The 21,591-nt window shown below is 35.5% G+C and overlaps 1 protein-coding gene across 2 annotated transcripts in view; it reads right to left on the bottom strand.

Annotated features, from left to right (window-relative positions):
- ARID2 (AT-rich interaction domain 2) overlaps window positions 1–21,591 on the bottom strand; it is a 171,898-nt gene that overhangs the window by 3,603 nt on the left and 146,704 nt on the right. For both annotated transcript variants that reach the window (XM_060024620.1, XM_060024621.1), the window contains 4 exons: window positions 11,883–12,021; window positions 11,705–11,790; window positions 9,488–9,611; window positions 9,307–9,398 (listed from right to left, as the gene is read on the bottom strand). In XM_060024620.1, coding sequence (XP_059880603.1) covers window positions 9,307–9,398; window positions 9,488–9,611; window positions 11,705–11,790; window positions 11,883–12,021 — 441 coding nt within the window. The remainder of the gene's footprint in view (window positions 1–9,306; window positions 9,399–9,487; window positions 9,612–11,704; window positions 11,791–11,882; window positions 12,022–21,591) is intronic.

The following is a 21,591-nucleotide window of genomic DNA, read 5'->3' as shown; positions in this document are numbered from 1 at the left end:
CAGTTTGTTAAGGGGGTAGCTCTCATGTTAAGTGTCCTTGGCAAAATAAAATAAAAATTCAGATCATGTCAGAAAACAGCTGGAGAGGAACAAAATGGCTGCTTTTAAGAGATGACTTGAAAATAAAAATTATATTGTAGGTATGATGAGTTTCTTTCTTTTTATTAGGAAACAAAATAAGCCAGGCCAACATCTGGCTTAACGATCACCTGAATACCACATTACTCCATAAAGAAGCTGTTTTTAAAAAAGTTACAAACTTTGAAAGAAAGTTTCCACCCCTCAAATTACAATATTGCTGTGACTGTGTATATAAAGAAGAAAAATTATAAAGATGAGTGCTGTCTACAGACAGTGATGCCACGGGTTGAGGAGAAGAGTGGTAAATCAGCCAGAAATGGAAGGATGGGTAGACACGTGATAAAGTACATACAGTAAAATGTCAATGGTAAAAGCTAGGTGACTGGTATATGAGTGTTCACTGCAAAATTATTTCAAGTTTGCCTTATGTGTGAAAATTTCCACATTAAATGTTAGAAAAAAAAATCAACGAGCATGAGATTACCAAAGAACCCATGCGATTCAGTGCCCTCATTTAAATAACCCTGAGTAAAAGGAACTAGCAGAAAAGGAAGGAGATGAAGACTTCTAAATTTTGAATGAAAAACAATATAAGGAAACAACTTATAGGAACAAAGAAATTCAAAGCCAAAATTTAACACGTGGGGACTGTAGTCATCTTTACCATAGCAAAACAAAGTGAAACAAAAAAAATATGTGAAACTGTTTAAAAAAAATTGAGATTGATGTCTAATAAGTTGGGCACCTTTTCATACATTTTTTGGCTGTTAGGGTATCTGCTTTTGTAATTTCCATATGTACATACTCCACACACCCAAAAGAATGGCTAAAATTAAATATTAAAATTACAATAGCAAATGTTGGCAAGTATGTGGAGCAACTGAGACTCTCTCATAACATTGCTGGAGGGAGTGTAAATTGACAAAACCACTTTGGAACTGTTTGGCGTTACGTACTAAAATAAAGCACCAATGAAATCACCAATCCTTCATAAAAGCTCAACAGAAATATGTACATATACGGCCAAAAAATGTTCATAGAATGTTCATGGCAGCATTATTCTTAATAGTCCCAAACTGGAAACAACCCATATGTCCATCAAAAATAGAATGGAGGGCTTCCCTGGTGGTGCAGTGGTTGAGAGTCCGCCTGCTGATGCAGGGGACATGGGTTTGTGCCCCGGTCCAGGAAGATCCCACATGCTGTGGAACAGCTAGGCCCGCGAGCCATGGCTGCTGAGCCTGCGCGTCCAGAGCCTGTGCTCCGCAACAGGAGAGGCCCACATACCGCAAAAAAAAAAAAAAAAAAAAAAAAAAAAAAGAATGGAAAAAGTAAATTTGAGTATATTCATACGACAGAATTTTATACTGCTATATATACACAGTACTACTTCATGCAACGTGAAAGAATTTCACAATGTTGAGAAAAAAAAACTAGCACAAGAAAAAATATACTATATGATTTTACTTATATAAAGTTCAAAATCAAGTGAAGTTAATCTATGGTGTTACAGATCAGGACAGTAGTCCCACAGACAAGGACGGGGTAAAGACTGGGGTCACTCGGAGGGACTCCGTGGAAGTGGTGTTGATCAATTTCGTAACTTGGATGGTTGGTTATGCGGTGGTTCACCTTGTGACAGTTCATTGAGCTTCACACTTCTGTTGTTTTTTACTTTTCTTTAGGCATGATTTACTTCAAAAGTTTATTTAACAAATTTTTAAATGAACTATAAAATGTCTACATTGTCTTTCTGGAAAAGAAAAAATAGCCATAAAAAACTCGATTTAAAAATAACCTACTAAGTGGAATCAAATTATTTCCCCTCTATAATCAATGAACATTGTGACAAAGCAAAAAGCCTTTACTTTCAAAAGCTTAAATAAAATCATATTTTCCAAACTGATGAACAGTCACATGTTAAAAAGTATTCTTTCTTTTATTTTTATGTCACATGGATAAAACTAGAAAGACTACATTTCAATCACTAGGATGATTTTAAAGTAACCATTTCATTTTTGATATAAATTAATATTTTTTATTTTAAAGGTTTTAAAGAATTAAATAAGCACTCACTAGATAAAAAATGAAATATGCCTTTTTTGTTGTATAAAATGATATTCTTTCAATTTCAAATTTCAAAAGTTCCTTTACCCTTTTGATATGTTTAACAAAGGATAAACATTGTGTCACTTTAATGCACTTAATAGATAAGACATAATTTGTAAGTAGCATTAGTGAAAACAATTTAAGACACAAATCAGCTTTTAGGAAAATAGCACAGTTTGATGCAAGTTTATCTCCTTTCCCTCCCAAAATGAATGAAAGAAATTTATTTTCTGGAGGAACTAAACCAGAAAGGGTTAGGACTTACAGAGACATAGACTGCGTGAAGGAAAGTGAACGTACTCGACCCCAGTGAGGTCCTCCTGCCCACCCCACCCCCAATTCTGTTTCCACAGTGCACGCCCTCACGGACTCTCCTTCAAGTTGCCCACTTCTAAAGGCAAGGAAATCAAAGATTCTTCCCTGGAGAAACAATCTCTACGAAGACTGACGTCTGAGGCGCTTCTAGGAAACAAACTGGTTCATCGGGGGTCACCCTAAAATGGCAATCACTAGTGACACGTGGGGGTCATGCACCCAGAGCTTCCAACTAGCTAGCAGGTATTTCATTCTTAAAATATCACACAAAGCCCCAAATCCTCAGACATTTCAAGTAATTTCGAGTACACAGCAACCATACTAGGAGCAGAAGAAACTTCAAAAATACTGGCATTAATATCCTGAGAGAGAGATGAGCAAGCACTGTATTCAACCTATGAATAGGATGTTATAAAAATAGCAACAACTGACAACTTAAAAAGAGCTCTTAGAATTTAAAGCATGGCAGATGAAGTAAAAATGCAGTAGATTTGATGATAAAGTCAAGGAAGTTTCTAGAAAACAGATTAAACAGACAAAATTGAAAGCTAAGAAAGAAAAGAAAGTTAGAGGATCACTCTACAAGGGTCTAGCATCCAAAAAAACCCAGAAGTTCTAGAAATGGGAACAGACAATGGATAGCAGGGAATTATAAAAAGAAACATTTGAGAAAGTTTCCCATTACTTAAGGACATGAATCTCTTGATTGAAAGGATCCACTGAAATGAAATGCCCACTTCAATGACAGCAACAATAAAAAACACCCACAACAAGACACAGCATTCATGAAATTTCAGAATAACAGAAATCGGAAAAAAAAAAAAGACCCTAACAACTTCTGGAGGGTGGGGGTGGGGGGGAATAGATCTCATACAAAGGAATGGGAATCAGAATGTCACTGGACTTGTCAACAGCAAAGCTGCATGCTAGAAGACATTAGAGCAATGTCCTCAGATTTTTAAAGGAAAGTGATTTTTCAATCTAGAAGTCTATATCTAACCAAACTATCAAGACTAAGGGTAGACTAAAAACATTTTCAGACAGGTAGGGCCTTGAAATTATTGGAGGATGTACCTTACTACAATGAAGGAGGAACTCAAGTAAAAGAAGTAAGTAGGATTCAAGAAAAAGGTTTCAACGTAGAAGGAATTCCCAAGGACAGCTGTGCACCAGGCCTACAAAGTAAGCTGTCTAGACTACCAAGGCCAGTTTCCAAGGGGGAAAAAATGTAGAACTGATAGAGGTTTAACAACTGTGTTTTTTAGATAGCTTATACATAGGCTTGAAAGATACTGATTGAAATATATGGGAAAATCAGCATTAGGCCCATTAAAAGCTAATGAAGAAGCAAGACAATCATTAACCCTGCAAAAACAAAGAGAGAAAAAGAAACGTAAAACAGTAGCACGGGGCTCAGCATCAAACAACACAACAACATCTGATTTAAGATGTCACAATATTATGAGGAAATGAAAAGCGTAAGGAAGAGAGGTTTTAACAGTGTTCAATAGAAAGAGAGTCAACAGGTAAAGTGTAAAATAGGTAAATTAGGAAACAGTAACATAAACATGTTATTTAGAAACATGGAGGCAAACACCAGAAAAATTAGCTCAACTTGTTGAAAGCTCTTCCTTGGATGTGGGTAGGAAGGGTGAAGTAGGGGACTATATAGTTTGTTATAAGCTTTACCATTTAATTAAAAAAATTTTGTAACAGCTTTATTGAGACATAATTCATCTACCACACAATTCACCTGTTTAAAGTGTATAATTCAGTGGTCTTTAGTATAGTAACAGAATTGTGCAACCATCACGACAATCAATTTTAGAATATTTTCATCATCCCCCAAAAGAAGCCAAATACTCATTAGTAGCCACTCTGCATTTCCCCAAATCCCTCCTTTGTTCTTGTTTTTAGTTTTAAATTGTGGTAAAGTATACATAATACAAAATTTACTACTTTAACCATCTTTAAGTGTGCAGTTCAGGGGCATGAAGTACATCGACACTGCTGTGCAACCATCACCACCATCCATCGCCAGCACTTTTTCATCTTCCCACAACCAACAAGAACGCCCCCACTGCCTCACTCCCCCAACCCCCTGCTGGGGGCTGTTACACTGTTCTACTTTCTAGGTACCTCATTTAAGTGGAATCATACAATATTTGTCATTTTGTGCCTGGCTTATTTCACTTAACACAATGTCTTCAAGGTTTATCCATGTTGTAGAATGTATCAGAATTTCATTCTTTTTTAAAGGCTGAGTAATATTCCATTGCATATACACACACATTTTAGTTATCCATTCCTCTGTTGATGGACTGGTGGGATGCTTCTACCTTTTGGCTACTGTGAATAATGCTGCCATGAAAATGGTGCATAAATATCTGTTCAACTCCCTGCTTTAAATTCCTTTGTGTATATACCCAAAAGGTAGAATGAAATGTTTCATTTTTTGACGAATGGCCACACTCTTTTCCACAGTGGCCGTGCCATTTTATATTTCCATCAGCAACACACAAGGGTTCCAATTTTTCCACATTCTTGCCAACACTTAATTGTTTTCGATTTTTTGTTTGTTTGTTTTTAATAATAGCCATTCTAATGGGTTTGAAGTAGTACTTCATTGTGGTTTTGATTTGCATTTTCCTAATGATTAGTAATGTTGAACATCTTTTCATATGCTTATTGGCCATTTATTTATCTTCTTTGGAGATATTTCTATTCAAGTCCTCTGCCCATTTTTGATTTGGTTTGTTTTCTTTTTGTTGTTGAGTTTTAGGAGTTCTTTATATAGTCTGAATATTAACCCCTTTATCAGATATTTGATTTGTAATTCTTTTCTCCCATTCTGTTGAATGTCTTTTTATTCTATTGATAGTGTCCTCTGATGCACAAATTTCTAATTTTGATGAAATTCAATTTACGTTTTCTTTTGTTGCCTGTGCCATTGGTGTCATATCCAAGAAACCACTGTCAAATCCAATGTCATGAAGCTTTTTCTAAGAGTTTTATAGTTTTAGCTCTTACTTTTAGGTCTTTGATGCATTTTGGGTTAATTTTTGCATATGGTGTTAGGTAAGGGTTCAACTTCATTCTTTTGCATGTGAATTTCCAGTTTTCCCAACTCCATTTGTTGAAAAGACTATCTTTTCCTCATTGAATAGAGAATTGGCATCCTTATTGAAAATCATTTGACCACATATGCAAGGACCACATATGTCTGGGCTCTCCATTCTGTTTCCTTGGTTAATATGTCTGTCTTTATGTCACTAAAGACAGTACACTGTTTTGATTACTATAGCTTTGCAGTGAAATTTGAAATCAGAAAGTATGAGTCCTCTAACTTTGTTCTCCCTTTTCCAGATAGTTTTGCTATTCAAGATTCCTTGAGATTCCATATGAATTTTAGAACAAATATTTCTATTTCTGCAAAAATGTCACTGAAATTTTGATAGGGGTTGCATTGAATCTGTAGATTGCTTTGGGTAGTATTGACATCTAAGCTATATTAAGTGTTCCAATCCATGAACAAAGGATGTCTTTCCATTTATTTACATCTTCTTTAATTTCTTTCAGCAATGTTTTATAGTTCTCAATGTACAAATCTTCCACCTCCTTGGTTAATGTGATTATTTTATTCTTTTGATTTATTGTAAATAGAACTGTTCATTTCTTTTTCAGATTGTTCATTATTAGTGAAAGTATCATTTGATTTTTAAATAAGACCCATGTGTTACACTGACAAAAGGTATACATCAAAAAGAGGAGAAACATATTGCAGTTCTCCAAAGCTCAAGTTTAGTCATAAAGGAGATAAACTGCATTTTAAAAGTTTACATTATTTTTATTTATTTATTTATTTTTTGCGGTACGCAGGCCTCTCACTGTTGTGGCCTCTCCCGTCGCGGAGCACAGGCTCCGGACGCGCAGGCTCAGCGGCCATGGCTCATGGACCCAGCCGCTCCGCAGCATGTGGGATCTTCCCGGACCGGGGCACGAACCCGTGTCCCCTGCATCGGCAGGCGGACTCTCAACCACTGCGCCACCAGGGAAGCACAAAAGTTTACATTATTCAATCAGATTCTGAACTTAAAATTTTAAAAAATGCTGACATTTCATACTCTTCAGTATACTGTACTGTAAGAATGAAAGTAAATTTCCATATATCTTCCTGTTGACCTGTAATTTTCTTATTGCAAATAGAATTTGCTTTAGTTAAAAAAAAAAAATCGCACCCATTAACTTACTCCACCAGAGACGAGGAAGTATATCAACAAAGAATTATCTTTTGCAATACCTGATTTCCTATACTTTTTTCTTCACATATGTTTTGCCAGATTCTGTCAGTACTCCTCTAGCAAAACTCCTCATTACTGGAGATATTCGATAGAGGTTCTACATGGGGATTTCAACCCAGACTGGGAGGGTGAATGGGAAGAATTTAATGGATTGTTTTAATTCTTCTGCTTCTGTTTTTCTAAGATCATAGCACCTGAAGATGCCAAAAGACATCCAGAAGGTTTAGAGTTAAATAAAATAACAAAATCAACAACAAAACACAAACTGTAAGATGAAAACTTTGGTTCAATAATTATATTAGATGTAGCCAAAGTGGCTTTGCTGTAAGCCTAAGAATGTACAATTTGAATGTGAGGGAAAAGTTATAAAATTACTTTTAGAATTCCAACTGTCTACACAAATTCCAGATCAGAACTCTAGGAAAAAATGAATTTTTGAGACCTTCTTCCCTTCCATCTGTCTATCAATCAAATATTTATTGAATCACTGTTATACTTCCAACACTATGCTAGGCACTGAGGACACAAAAACAAAAATAAATATTCAACCCCTGCTTTCACAGACCTCATCATGTAAGGTGGTAACAAAGCAATGTGTGGGGGGCACCTTAGGTCAAGGGTAGGTAGTGAGGGAGATGTCAGGAAAGGAAGAGGTGACCTGGGTTGAGTCTTGAAGGAAGAATAGGAAGTAGGGATTATCTCTGATGTATTGGGCAATTGGGCTACAAAGATTAATCAGAGAATCTGTAGTTAGGTCAGTAGTGGAAAAAAGCCACATAAATAACTACTTACAAAACAGTAAGATGAAATGTTATAAGACAGACATGTTACAAAAATAGAGAAGAACAAACTCAGTGAGGAAGGGGAACACAGCATAGGAAAAGCAGCACACAGAAGCCAACGTCTGAGCTGAATCACGGGGGCTTGCAGATACTAAATGGGCCACAACACAGGGAGGACAGTATAGCACTGGAACAAATGTACAAAAGTGAGACACGAAAGACGTCTTGCATGGTTGGAATCTGCATGTGGTTTAGTTTGGCTAAAACTGAAATGTAGCAAAAGGAGGGGTGAGGAGGAAAATACAGTGAGAAAGGAAGGAAGAACTCATGAATGAAGCTGGGAGATGCTAGTGACAAAACCTTCATATTTCTTCTTTTTTCCCTGAAAAACTATGCTTGTTTTTCATTTGAGTGTTAAGAATTTTTCTTATTCCTCTGTGGGAATACTTGATACACTAAATATAGTAAATTTGTCATTAAAAATACTTTTTAAAAACTTCAGTTTTAAGTTTTATTCATCATTAATTTGCAGAAGCTTTAAAGTTTGATATAGTTAAATTAATTGTTTTTTTTTTTTTTGTAATCGATGGCACTGTTTTTATGTTTGGAAAGTCCAGTTGGAAGGTTACTACAAGAAATATCATTAAAGACCTAACACAAGGTAAAATGGGGGGAGGAGAACCAAGGTAGATTCGATTAATAGTATGTGGGAGGAGAGAGGCTAGGAGAAAAAAATCACTATCTGGAAGGCAAGATGCATCAGAGGACACCTTCCCAATGAAGGAGCCTGAGTTGGGTCAGCTGAAGATGGAGGACGAATAATACTAGAATATTAGCTTCAAGCTTCAAGGGAGACAAGGGAGGCAAATCCACATTTGCTCTCTCTAGGGTTAGAGTTATTGTTTCCAGTTGCTATAGATCTACAAAATCCTAAGTTTTCTCTTAAGTTCATTAAAATGTAACTTTTAAAACTTCAGAGTATTATAGTGAATCTCAGCACACGTATGGCTTTGATGATTTCATTAAAACGGTAATTATCAAACTGAATTCCATTCTAATTCCACATGATTCAAGTGAGCAATTCATTTTTCCTCCCAGTAAACTCCTAAGTTTTCTCTTGTAGATCTACTTTTTTGCTCTAAATTCTATGACCAGGGCTTCCCTGGTGGCGCAGTGGTTAAGAATCTGCCTGCCAATGCAGGGGACACGGGTTCGAGTCCTGGTCCAGGAAGATCCCACATGCCGCGGAGCAACTAAGCCCGTGCTCCACAGCTACTGAGCCTATGCTCTAGAGCCCGCGAGCCACAACTACTGAGCCTGTGTGTCACAACTACTGAAGCCCGTGTGCCTAGAGCCTGTGCAACGCAACAAGGAGTAGCCCCTACTCGCCGCAACTAGAGAATGCCCGCACGCAGCAATAAAGAACCAATGCAGCCAAAATAAATGAATATAAATAAATAAAATAAACTTAAATTCTATGACCAGCAAGAAATTTAACCTAATGAAACAAGTTAAAAGAAAACCTTTTGGTTGTTTCAACTTCTATTTTTTTGGCTTTTAAGAATCCATGATGGCCTGAGCTTGACATAAGCTTTCGGACATATCCAAAAATTTATGCAAAAAGCAGTGAATAAAATGCAGGCATCTAACCTTATTAACTTACGGGTAAAAGTAAAATAATCTAGATTCACTCTGGCTACAGAAAACAGATTACTCACCTGCGACCACATTCTGAATATTTACCAATATTTTTTAATATTAAGGCAGCTGTTAGTCGGATGTGTTTAGTTATTGGTCCCTCTTTTTCATCCTTAAAAAGGAAAAGAAAAGAAAAAGAATAAAGATCTAAATCACACAGCGTGCACACATTTACAGACAAGGCTTTCGAGGCTTACTCACTGTAAAATCTCGAAAGACAAGGTTTCTTGATCCTCTCCTAAGAGCCATAAGGGCAGCACTGGGATGATTCACAATGGCCTTTTGTGCTCTAGGAGTTGAGCTTGTGCCCCCTACAGCTGGCTGCCTAAATTGACCAGAGAGAGAAAGAGATTGTTAACATGATGCAGCAGACAGACTGATAACGAATGACCAACCTGCCAACCCCTAAGGTGGTTACTCTGAAACTCTGGACACAGGGTGAGTAAAAGCTCCCATGGCCCAGCAGTAATATTCACTCTTGTGTCAGCCTAGGCATAAGGGCTCTCGGTATCAAGGAGAAGTTTCAAGTCTTTTATTTTCCGATCTATCAACTTTAAAGCAAACAACAGATGTTCTGGTACAGCCCATATATCAATACAACATAGTATTCAAAGTTGTGAAGTTCACGTCTTTGAATGCAATGTAAAGATGTTAACAAAGACTAGTCTACAATTTGAGCTGCAAATTATTTTTGCTAAACTGTACCTAGGAGTAAAATAATATTACCTGAGAATGTACTGGTATATGCGGTATATATCCGCATATAACTTTACAGTTGGCCCTCCATATCCACAGTTCCACATTTGTGGGTTCAACCAACCACAGATGATGCAGCACTGCATTATTTACCGTGACAAAAATCCGCATATAAGTAGATCCTCCCAGTTCATACCTGTGTTGTTCGAGGGTCAACTGTACAGTGAAATTTACAGAAAAAGATACTTGGCAGAAAAATGACTTTCTACTGCCTTTAGGGGAAAATCCAAACTCATGATTATGGCTTATGAAACCCTCAGCTATTTACTCCTCATTCTTTGGGTCTCAGTTTGGATGTGCTTTCTACCAGAAAGCCTTCCCTGGTCTCCTAGGTTGGTTTAGGTGGGCTCTCACAGTGTCTTGTGCATATCTTCATTTTAGGACTTATTACACCATATAATAAGAATTACCTATACCTCTCATTGCATCTCCAGACTTGAAAACAGCAAAACATCTTGGTCACGTATACCTCGTGCTATACCTTAGTGCCTAGCACGTGGAATAAATAGTAATGGAGAGAATAAAGTAAACAGTAATGGAATGAATAAAGTATGTAAGCAGCTTCTGTGTTCCTATACTTCTGGTTCTCTGTCTAAAATTTCAACTCTGTGAAGTTACACTATATCTTGTTCTTAGAATTCCCTATGTCTGGCATAATGCCCAGTACACAGCAGTATCTCAATAAATGGTGACAAATTAATTTATTTTCACATTATGAGAATTTAAAATACAGTTGTCCCTTGGTGTCCACGGGGGATTGGGTCCAGGACCCTCTGTGGATACCAAAATCCTGGAACCAATCCCAGGTAGATACCGAGCGATGACTGCATTTGCATATAACCTCCACACATCTTCCTGTGTGCTTTGAATCATCTCTAGACTACTTATACACCCAATACAATGTAAATGCTATGCAAATAGTTGCCAGTGCATGGCAAATTCAAGTTTTGCTTTTTGGAGCTTCCTGAATTTTTTTTTTCCAAGTATTTTTGATCCCTGGTTGGTTGAATCCTCAGATGCCGAACCTGAGGATATGGAGGGCTGACTGTATTTTTCAGGTTACAGAGTTTACAACTAAAGGCCTCAGAAACAGAACAGGAAATACTATGTAAATCTAATAAGGACCTTACAGGAATCTACAGCTAACTCAGAACTTGACTACAAGTATGTGTTCATGAAATAATAGGTAAATGAATAACCATAGAGTAAATGTGACATACACAATTTTATATTGGACCCTCACATGCCACCTTGGCCTCTCCTCAGGAGCAGCTGTAAGAATAAATCTCTTTGCCATTATCAAGTACATGTTCAACTACTCTCTCAAAGGACAAAGAACCATATATTTATTTGCAGTTTACAAAGCTTTTCTCATATATCATCTGTCATTACTTCCAATGACTTGTCTACAAAGTGGAATCAAAATATTAGAGCTACAAGGTACTTACAGACCATGTGGTCCAGCCAAAATGAGAAGTGATTCCTAGGGCATTTACACCATTTGAACAGGGTCACATACATAGCTGGTTAATGGTAGAGGTGGACTACAACCCAGGTTTCCTGTCTCCCGATATACTAAATTGCCTTTTATTACTAAGTTTTGCCTGGTTTCCTGATTTGTCTTTTTTTATGTGCAACAGGAAGTGAACTCAGATTCCTTACTTGATAGAAGATTTCTGACTTCCTGCTTGTCCTGGTTCGTCTTGTTTTAATCCTGCAAGCAGGGCATCCTTTGAACAGTGTTTGTCCTTTTTGAGAAAGAGGAAGTAAAAAACATATGCATCAAGATCTTTAACACAACCAAATGAGTTACAAACCAAATAGTATTAAGAAAGTGTACCTGTAAGTGGGTAATGAAAGAAAATCTCTGTCGCTGAAAAGGCTCACAACCTTCCCAAAGACACTGCCCTGGATATACGTCCTTCCCTCCATGTTCAGTTGCTGCATGGTAGAAAACCTGTGAGGGGGTCTGAAACCACCTACAAAAAATAAAAGCAGTAGAAGTTTTCTAACACTTAGATATGTTCTTTAAAATAGAAAACCTGCTCTCCTAATATAAAAGCTCCAGATCAATGTATAGAAATATTAAGCAAAACAGTGCAAACAAATTTCAAGTTCATTTCATTTCAAAGAATATTTTTTAAATTTCTGCTTATATTTAAAGTCAAATACTCAATTGTTCTGAACACTTCTGGTAATTTGTTTTAAGCCTAGTGTTTCATTCTTAATTCCCTACCTTCAATGAAGGTCAGTTAAGAATCTCTTGAAAGTAAATAAAATTTCATTTTAAAACACAACAGAACATTATCTTATAAACAAATACCATACTCTTGTACTCTTAGAAGCTGCTCAAGCATTTACCAGATCTCATATTACACATAATAAACTCTCGCATATTCAAGCTAAAAGTCTAAATGCTACACATTTTGGTGACTCTGACGTTTTAGTTGAATTCACATTTTGTATGTCCATCTATGTTTAAGAAGTCATGTCTCTCGTTTCTCCAACATCACCCCCTATTCACTCACAGACCCTGAGGCTTAATAGTAATAATACAAATGCCTGAGTGTATCTGGCCAAGGACAGAAACCTGAAGAAAATCAGATACTATACTCCCTTGTTAATTAGAATACATGGTAATGAAAGAATACTGGAATCCAGACAGCAAAGAATACGTTAAAAGACTTCAATTACTAATTAGTAACTCAAACATTTATACAGTCAATAGCTTTGAAGTTTATGGCAGCTCTCTCAGGATCTAATTTTTTATGGATGTCAGATAAACGTGTCTGTATTTGAGCCAATTTTTGATGTGGAGCACATATATAATATTTCAAATTAATATTCCTTCAGGAAATGATAGGCATTTTAAAATAAATTTTAATCAAAAGAATTAAATACTGAATTATAAAAGACAAGGTCAAAAATCATTGTAACTGACATATTTCATACCATTTATATTCATCTATATAAATACTTACCAAAAGTTTATTGTAAAATTATCATGGGTTCAAAGAATTAATATTAGTGTAGTGTGTTAAAGTGTCCACACTACCCAAAGCAATCTACAGAGTCAATGTAATCCCTATCAAAATTCCAATGGCATTTTTCATAGAAATAGAAAAAGCAAGCCTAAAATTTGTATGAAACCACAAAAGACCCCCAAAAGCCAAAGTAATCTTGAGAAACATGAAAAGCTGGAGGCATTATGTGCTGTGATCTCAAGCTATATTACAAAGCTATAGTAATCAAAACAGTATGGTATTGGCATAAAAACAGACACATAGATCAATGAAACAGAACAGAGAGCCCAGAAATAAACCCATATATAGTCAATTAATTTGTGATAAATATATGATAGAAAAAAAGACATTGTCTTCAATAAGCAGTATCGGTAACACTGGATAGCCACATGCAAAAGAATGAAACTGGACTGCTCTCTTATACCATACAAAAAATTCACTCAGAATGGATTAAAGACTGGAATGTAAGGCCTGAAATCATAGAACGCCTAGAAGAAAACATAGGTGGTAAGCTCCCTGACATAGGCTTCAGCAATGATTTTGTAGATTTGACACCAAAAACAAAGCCGACGATAAGCAAAAATAAATAAGCAAAAATAAACAAGTGGGACCACATCAAACTAAAAAGCTTCTGCAAAGCAAAGGAAACAATCTACAAAATGAAAAGACAATGTACTGAATGGGAGAAAGTATTTACAAATCATATATCTGATAAGGTATTAATATCCAAAATATATAAAGAACTCATACAACTCAGCAGCAAAAACCCAAAAACTAAAAAACGGGTCAAGGTTCTAAATAGACATTTTTCCAAAGAAGACATACAGGTACATGAAAAAATGCTCAACATCACTAATCAAAACCACAAAGAGATATCACCTCACATCTGTGAAGATGACTACTATCAAAAACACAAGAAATAAGAAGTGTTTGTGAGGATATGGAAAAAACAAAACCCCTGCCCCTGTGCACTCTTGGTGAGAATGTAAATTGGTGTGGCCACTGTGGAAAACAATATAGAGGTTTCTCAAAATATTAAAAATAGAACTACCATATGATCCAGCAATTCCTGTTCTGGATATTTATCCAAATAAATGAAGACACTAACTTGAAAAGATATGTGCATCCCCATGTTCACTGCAGCATTATTTATAACAGCCAAGATACAGAAACCACCTAAGTGTCCACTGACAGATGAATGGAAAGAAAATGTGGTACACACACACATATACACACACAGAAATATTAGCCATAAAAAAAGAACAAAATCTTGCCATCTGAGACTATTTGGATGGACCTCAAGGGAATCACGCTAAGTGAAATTTGTCAGACAGAGACAGACAAATACCCTATGACCTCACTTAATATGTGGAAGCTGCAAAAAAGAAAAACAAAACAAGACAAACCCTCCTACTAAGCTCATCGGTAAAGAGAAGAGACTGGTGGTTGTCAGGGGCAGGAGATGGGAGGGCGGAATGTGAAATAGGTGAAGGAAGTCAAAAGGTACAAAATCCTAGTTATAAAATAAATAACTCATGGGGATGTCATTTTTTAAAAAGTTTACTGTGTAACTAAAATAAGTAAGTACATTTTTAGTTTTGGAATTTCTTTTACTTTTCAGTACTCATAATGCGATTTCATTAATATGAAATATATGACTGGAGTGCAACTAACTGTCACAAGAAAACAGTTCTTATTGTACTTTTAAGATTTTACCTAAATACTATTAATTTATTAACTGAAAAGTAAAATTGTTTACACACACACAGACACACAAACCAAAATCCAAATGTACTACTACTTGTCACTAGTCAAAATGGTATCTATTTTTAAACTATTTTGCAATACATTACATGAATCAAGTTTATTTACAATACACAAAATTGATGAATTCACCAGTCACAAGAAAGAAGGACGAAGTTAGTATTTCTTTAGATCAATTTAAATTACTAAATATACAAAACTCTGTGTGTGTGTGGTTTTAAGACAAGAATTTTTAAGTGCTCACTTTACCTGGCCAAGACAGAATCTACTATTTCCCTCTTACCTACTATGTTTCCCTTCATCCTAAGTCTATTTTCTCTTTATTCATCTAACTGTTCGAGTCATACAAACCAGTCTCTGACTGACTATGGTACAAGGTGAAGTTCTAAAATAGTGATGAAGTTGGCTACAGTGATCATATGAGGGTGGAGAGAAGTTAGGGATTCCAAATCCCCTAAGTGGAATATCTGGATTTAAAATGCTTAAATGTAATTTCAATGCAAAACAGTGAGTTTTCAGAACACTATGGATTTTTCTGAGATGGAGAAGAATAAGACATGAAGTGGGATGTCACTACTGTTTACAAGTGTGTCTAAACAATCTTCCTACTACCTTTCCATCAACAACCTACCCCAAGTCCCCCAAAACAAACAACATGTTCACTTACAGAGATGAGAAAAATTCAAAAGAGCAACCAAATGAAAATAAATATTCTCTGTGATCCAATTATCCAGACTGCTAACATTTTGGTATATATGCTTTAAGTCTTCTCTGTGTATATGTGTTTTTTAAACAAAACTGAGTCTGTTTTGTTTTTTTAATTGAAGTATAGTTGATGTACAATGTTGTGTTAGTTTCTGGTGTACAGCAAGTGATTCAGTTATACATATATTTATCCTTCCCCCATGCCCTTTCCCCTTTGGTAAACATAAGTTTGTTTTCTATGTCTGTGAGTCTAAGACTGGGTCTGTTACTGATACAATTTTATATACTGCTGCCACAGTATGGTTATATGGTGCCTTTGCACAAATTTAAAGAACACCTTCCTTAAGATTCTTTACTGCCATCTGCTGAAAAACTGCTGTAATAAATATATAATTTCTGGCATGTACCATCTGAAGGGTGCCTCCCCTCCTCCCCACACACAACCACAGGCAGACGAAATGCGCAAATAACATTTCTCTGAAACACATTTTACTTACTGTTAATCTAGCTTCCAGGGTGGCTGGGGGGCTTAAATGTGATGATACGTGTAAAATTATTTAGCAAATAGTATGCCAACAATAAATTATCATCACAATCGTTATTACTAGTAGTAGTCGTCGTAGTGGTGGCACTGGTAACCTTTTTTTCTTAACCTTGCCCACCCGACTAATCATCTACTCTGAGATCTTTCCCACAACTATTCCCAAACTGTCAAGCTTTGATCAATAAAATTTAGCCCACCTCCAAGTTAATGGTCCCGATTATCAAGTGACTCTTACTATTACTCACAACTCATTTTATTAATTTCTGCTCCTAAAAACATTCCCCACAGAAACTGCTCCAAACTTTCACCTTTTGTTAAACACTGAACCTCAATCTTACTATTTTAGAGCTCATCTTCACCTGTATTAGTGTATAGGGACTTTCATCTCTGAAGAAAAAAAAAAGATTACTAAAGGAACTTAAGTAACTCTATTAGAGCTTCCTTAAGTTCCTTTTTCTATATAATAAATCTTCTGTCATTAATCATCTTTCCTTCCCTTGGATATTACCCAGAAGTAGTCACTGTTTTCAGAGTTAACTCCTTCACTTATACACTGGATTCTATTTTGTTCCTTCATAAACTACCCGTTCTTTTGCATCTTCTATCTTTTCCTTTCTACTGAATCTTATACTTGAGTTTAACAATATAAATGCTACTCCAACTAAAAACAATAGAGACAACACTTTTTCTTTGATCCTGTTACTTTCACAAAAGATAGAAACTAGATTTACAATATTTGACAAAGTGATACAAAATTTAATACCTAATACATTTATTATAGTAACTATATCTGATGCTTTTTTTCTCAGTCATTGGCCATCTTTCAAAGATATATATTATTTTCAATTACATCATCAGTACAATTTATAATGGCTAGTCCCCTGCTCATTACGTAAATAACTGCAGCTAAAGCTCAGGATTAGCTTTTATGCTTTCACTGAAATCCCTTTCAGCCAAATTCCTTTTTTCTTTTATCCTAGTGAAAAGCTGTTTGGTTAAACTAAACAAGTTATTCACAGAAGGCTACTAGGTGCAAGTTTCCTGATTCCAACTCCCCTAAGCAAACAATGAAGGTTAAATCACTTTGTACCAAAACTTTTAAAAGCTAAAAACCATTACTTTATTGGTGTAATCTATACTGTGATTATTATTGTCACTTTTCCTACCGTCAAACACTTCCTTAGGCATCATGAAAACAGAAGTGAAGTAAATGAAGCACACTTTTTCTACTACTTTAAGATTTCATTACTTAAAAGCCTGCAACCTATGCAAGGAGGTAATATATTAATAATATATTTTAAATGTTATGATATTTTAATAATTCACCATATGCAAAAGAACAGTTTAAAAGCAAACATCTGTATCTATGAAGTTAAGGTTGTTTTCTTTGTCTTTAAAACATAACTAAAAGGGCTGAAAATAGCACTTCAGTTCAGGTAGTTTCATTTACAGTTTTCTTAATTGCTCAAGTTCTTGGCAGGCTATTTTTCTTTAATGACCAAAAATTATTCCATATCCCTCTTAATAGCCCTCCTGCTGCAAAAAAAAAATTTAATTTGACTTAAAACACATGGGATATATATTTTATAAGAAAATTTTAGTTTAAAAGCAAGGTGTGCATTTAAATGTTAATAAATGCACATAAATGATATATCAAAAAGTCTACACTGCAAATGTACTTTAGGTTTAAAAAAAAGCTATATTATTAGTTGTAGAACAATTACCTTTTACTTCAACCCTTGACATCTAGTTGTTTTACATAGATAATATTCTATGGCAAAAGAAATGTCAAAGGTACACATTATTTGTATTTAAAGATTTTAGTAAAAAGCTGCTAAAACTTGGAGGTGGGGGAAGCCCAAACCAACAACCTTGCTGGGAGACTAAACCCAATTTTATTATATCCAGTTGTTAAAGTTCAAAATATAAAAAAAGACAACTACTGGGAATTCCCTGGCGTTCCAGTGGTTAGGACTCCGAGCTTCCACTGCAGGGTGCACGGACTCGACTCCTGGTCAGGGAACTAAGATCCCACAAGCCACGCAACACGGCCAAAAAAAAAAAAAAAAAAAAAAAGACAGCTATTAAAAGAAATTAGTTTATTGCTTTAATATAGGACTAAAAATTACAAATGCAAACTGGACAGCCCAAAATCAGTACTTGTGTTCTTGGAAACTAAATGTTGCTGTTGCTACAGAAATGAATTCTCTACTCTCAGCTCCTTTGCCCCAGTCAGTCCAGATTCAAAGCCACAGATAGGAACGACTGACTGACTGGCTTAGCTACCAGAGGCAATGAGGAAAGAAGCAAGTATCTGGCCTATGGTCCTGCCTCCCAGTAACAATTTATGGGAAATATGTCAACCGAGGAAGGGGGTTCCCAAAGGAGGACAGCCAAAACCAACTGCCTTTGGCTTTGCCTCCTTTCCTCCTAATAAGTAATAATATCAATAATATTATAATAAAATATTAATAAAAGTAGTAATATTACTAAAAACTAACAGAGGAAAGGATTTCTGTATTTGCTCTTTGATCCTCTAGCACCAACTCCTACTAACCTACTGTTCTGTGATGCAGTCACATATTTTACATAGCAAAACAGACAACATATTCTCAGGGATCTTGTTTAAATATGCTTTTAAAATGTGAACCCTCTTGGGCTTCCCTGGTGGCGCAGTGGTTGAGAGTCCGCCTGCCGATGCAGGGGACACGGGTTCATGCCCCAGTCTGGGAGGATCCCACATACCGCGAAGCGGCTGGGCCTGTAAGCCATGGCCGCTGAGCCTGCGCATCCAGAGCCTGTGCTCCACAACGGGAGAGGCCACAGCAGTGAGAGGCCCGCATACAGCGCAAAAAAAAAAAAAAAAAAAAAAAGAAAAAAAAAATGTGAACCCTGCACTAAAAGCTGAATATGGGCTAAAATAATAGTTATTTGAAAAGTAGTATGGAAGTATATTTGCACAGTTTAGGCATTACAATAATGTTATGCTTAATAAACTAAACATAAGCTTGGAGATAAAAATGAATGGTGATGTGTGTATTCGTGTTTTTAATGAGATAAATAAAGCACACAAATAAATTTGAGACTTTGGATACTTGCCTGAATTTCTTGAACGCTATGGCAGTATACTACCTCACACTGTTCTTGACAAAGCTGCACACAGTGTAAAGTACCTGAACTTCTGTTTGCTCAGGGCTTATTATGTATCTGGCATATTCACACACATCATGTTATTTGAATTCTATGATGGCTCTCTGAAGAGGGCAAAACTATCCCCACTATACTGCTGAGGAAACAAGCTTTCAAGCTTTCTATAACTTTCTAGAGCCACAGAACTATGTGGCAAGAGCTGCGATTTGAAACCAGATATGTCTAGCACTAAAGATCTGATTTTTTTCTACTATACTAGAATACATAATTGTTTACTTGGATAATGTGTATACATTCATTACTTGGTAAAAACTGAGGCACTACACTTTTATACACAGTATCTATTATGCTATAAATTTTTTCTGTTTTTAAAATGTTGGCAAATTCTGAAAGCATACTAGGCTTGAGATTAGCATTGGTACATAATTCTCCTTATTTTGTACGCAGTTTCCAAAGAATAAATAAAGAATCTACAGGCTAGATTCTCACCCCAAGAAATTATTTTCCCAAATATTTTAAGTAACAATGAAAAGTAACAATGAAAAACAATGAAATATTTTAAGTAACAATGAAAAAGTAAAAAATGTTTTAAGTAACAACACAATTTGGCAAATTTGTCTCATGGTATATAACTTTTTGCTTTCAGGTACCATCTTTAAGTAGTCTTTGGTATTCAGTGTTTGGAAGAAGGAAGCAAGGTAAAAAACAAGCAAACAAAAGCAAACAAAAATAAAAAACAAACCAACAAACAATTCTGTCATCAACTGTGGAGGAAATTGGGACTTTTCCTAATAATACTTTTTTATTTACGGCAGGTCAGTAGTTAAGGAACACAAGGAACACATACTCCTCAAACTGTTACCAAAAAGACTATTACATGAAATTAATCTTACATTTATAAAGGCTTATTAGTTGTATTAGCAAAATACCCAATGATTCTAGAGCTTTTACATAAAATACAAATGATTTTATAAATATAAAAATAGCACAATGATGAACTATTATCTTGATGGTTGAAAAGACACAATGCCAACAAACTAGGTCAGCAAAGAACTGTTGACTACATAATCAATCTAGTTAATCTTCATTCAATGAATGCACTCAACAAATATTAATTAAAAGCCTTTTATGTGCCAGATATTGTACTAATGTGAAAAAACTTCCAGAAGCCAAAGCATCAACCCTCTGAAGGTATCTTCTGGTTTTATGACCACAAAATTCTGACAAAAGATGCTATAAAATGAATTTCATTCTCCTATTCCATGTAACCCATCCTGTTGATCAATCTTATTGATTTCAACTTAAACTGGCAACTTAACTAGAAGTAGGCAGTCATTGATGAAGGCACAGTAGCATGAATTAGAAATTTCCACTCTGGATATCTTACTTGTCAAATATTTTCAAATAATCAAGATGGCAGTTTCGTATACCACACTCAACGGGTCTTTAGATACTTCTTTACATTAAATAAAATATATAAAAATGCCATCAGTTTTTGTTAAATATTTCAATTTTTTAAATTTTACTATTAAAAATGACTACAATATTTTTGAAATTTCAATTACTAGAAGAAATTAAAGATTTACCATAAATTTTGGATGCTATTTCTAGACAAAGTAGAAGCACCTTTACTGAGAATACAAATTCTAGTACCTAAAGGTTTTTATAAGTTTTTATTCATTCGTAGCATAGAGTGAGGCTGGTGGTTATTATTATTTTCTATTATTTCCCATGAGACCAACAGTTATTTAAACCTCACCTTGATACAAAAATATTATTCAGACTTGTATAGTAGGAGTAATGAAACCTATGTTAGAATCTTTAGGAGGAACTACAACTGTATAAGGTTCAGTAGGAACCCAGTAATTTGAACCTCAGCATCACCTGAGTAGATTTCAGGGTGGTCAGGGAATATTGATTTTATTAGTACAAATAATACTCCCTGGTTCCTAGACAGAAGTTTCCCTGTTGGAAATGTTTGTTTAGAATAAATTTGAGATCCTTTACATTTCTTGTTTGACCTTTAATGATGGAATTCTAAATAGAAAAACAACATAGACTATGTTCCTCCCAAAGGGAGAATAATTTTCACCTTTTCAGTAGCAATTATTAACTAGATATCTATGAGGAAAAGCATATTCTAAAAACGTGGCTTTCAAATATCTTTATAGCAGTAGAACCCGTTGTGCAAACAAAATATGACTTAAAACCCCTATACATAAGGCAAAAAGCAGAGATCCTATTGTTGAGGTAAGTTGGAGGGGCTCTCTCAAATTTCTCCTTTATCCCGACACTGCCCATTCAAAGAACACTGTGGCCAAGAAACATAGTACTGAAAACAATGAACGTATATTCCTGGCTAC

Source organism: Delphinus delphis, chromosome 11 (genome assembly GCF_949987515.2).
Source record: "Delphinus delphis chromosome 11, mDelDel1.2, whole genome shotgun sequence".
NCBI classification, from domain to species: Eukaryota; Metazoa; Chordata; class Mammalia; order Artiodactyla; family Delphinidae; genus Delphinus; species Delphinus delphis.
Note: the sequence above shows the minus strand (reverse complement) of the source record. Positions and strands in the feature narration are given on the sequence as shown.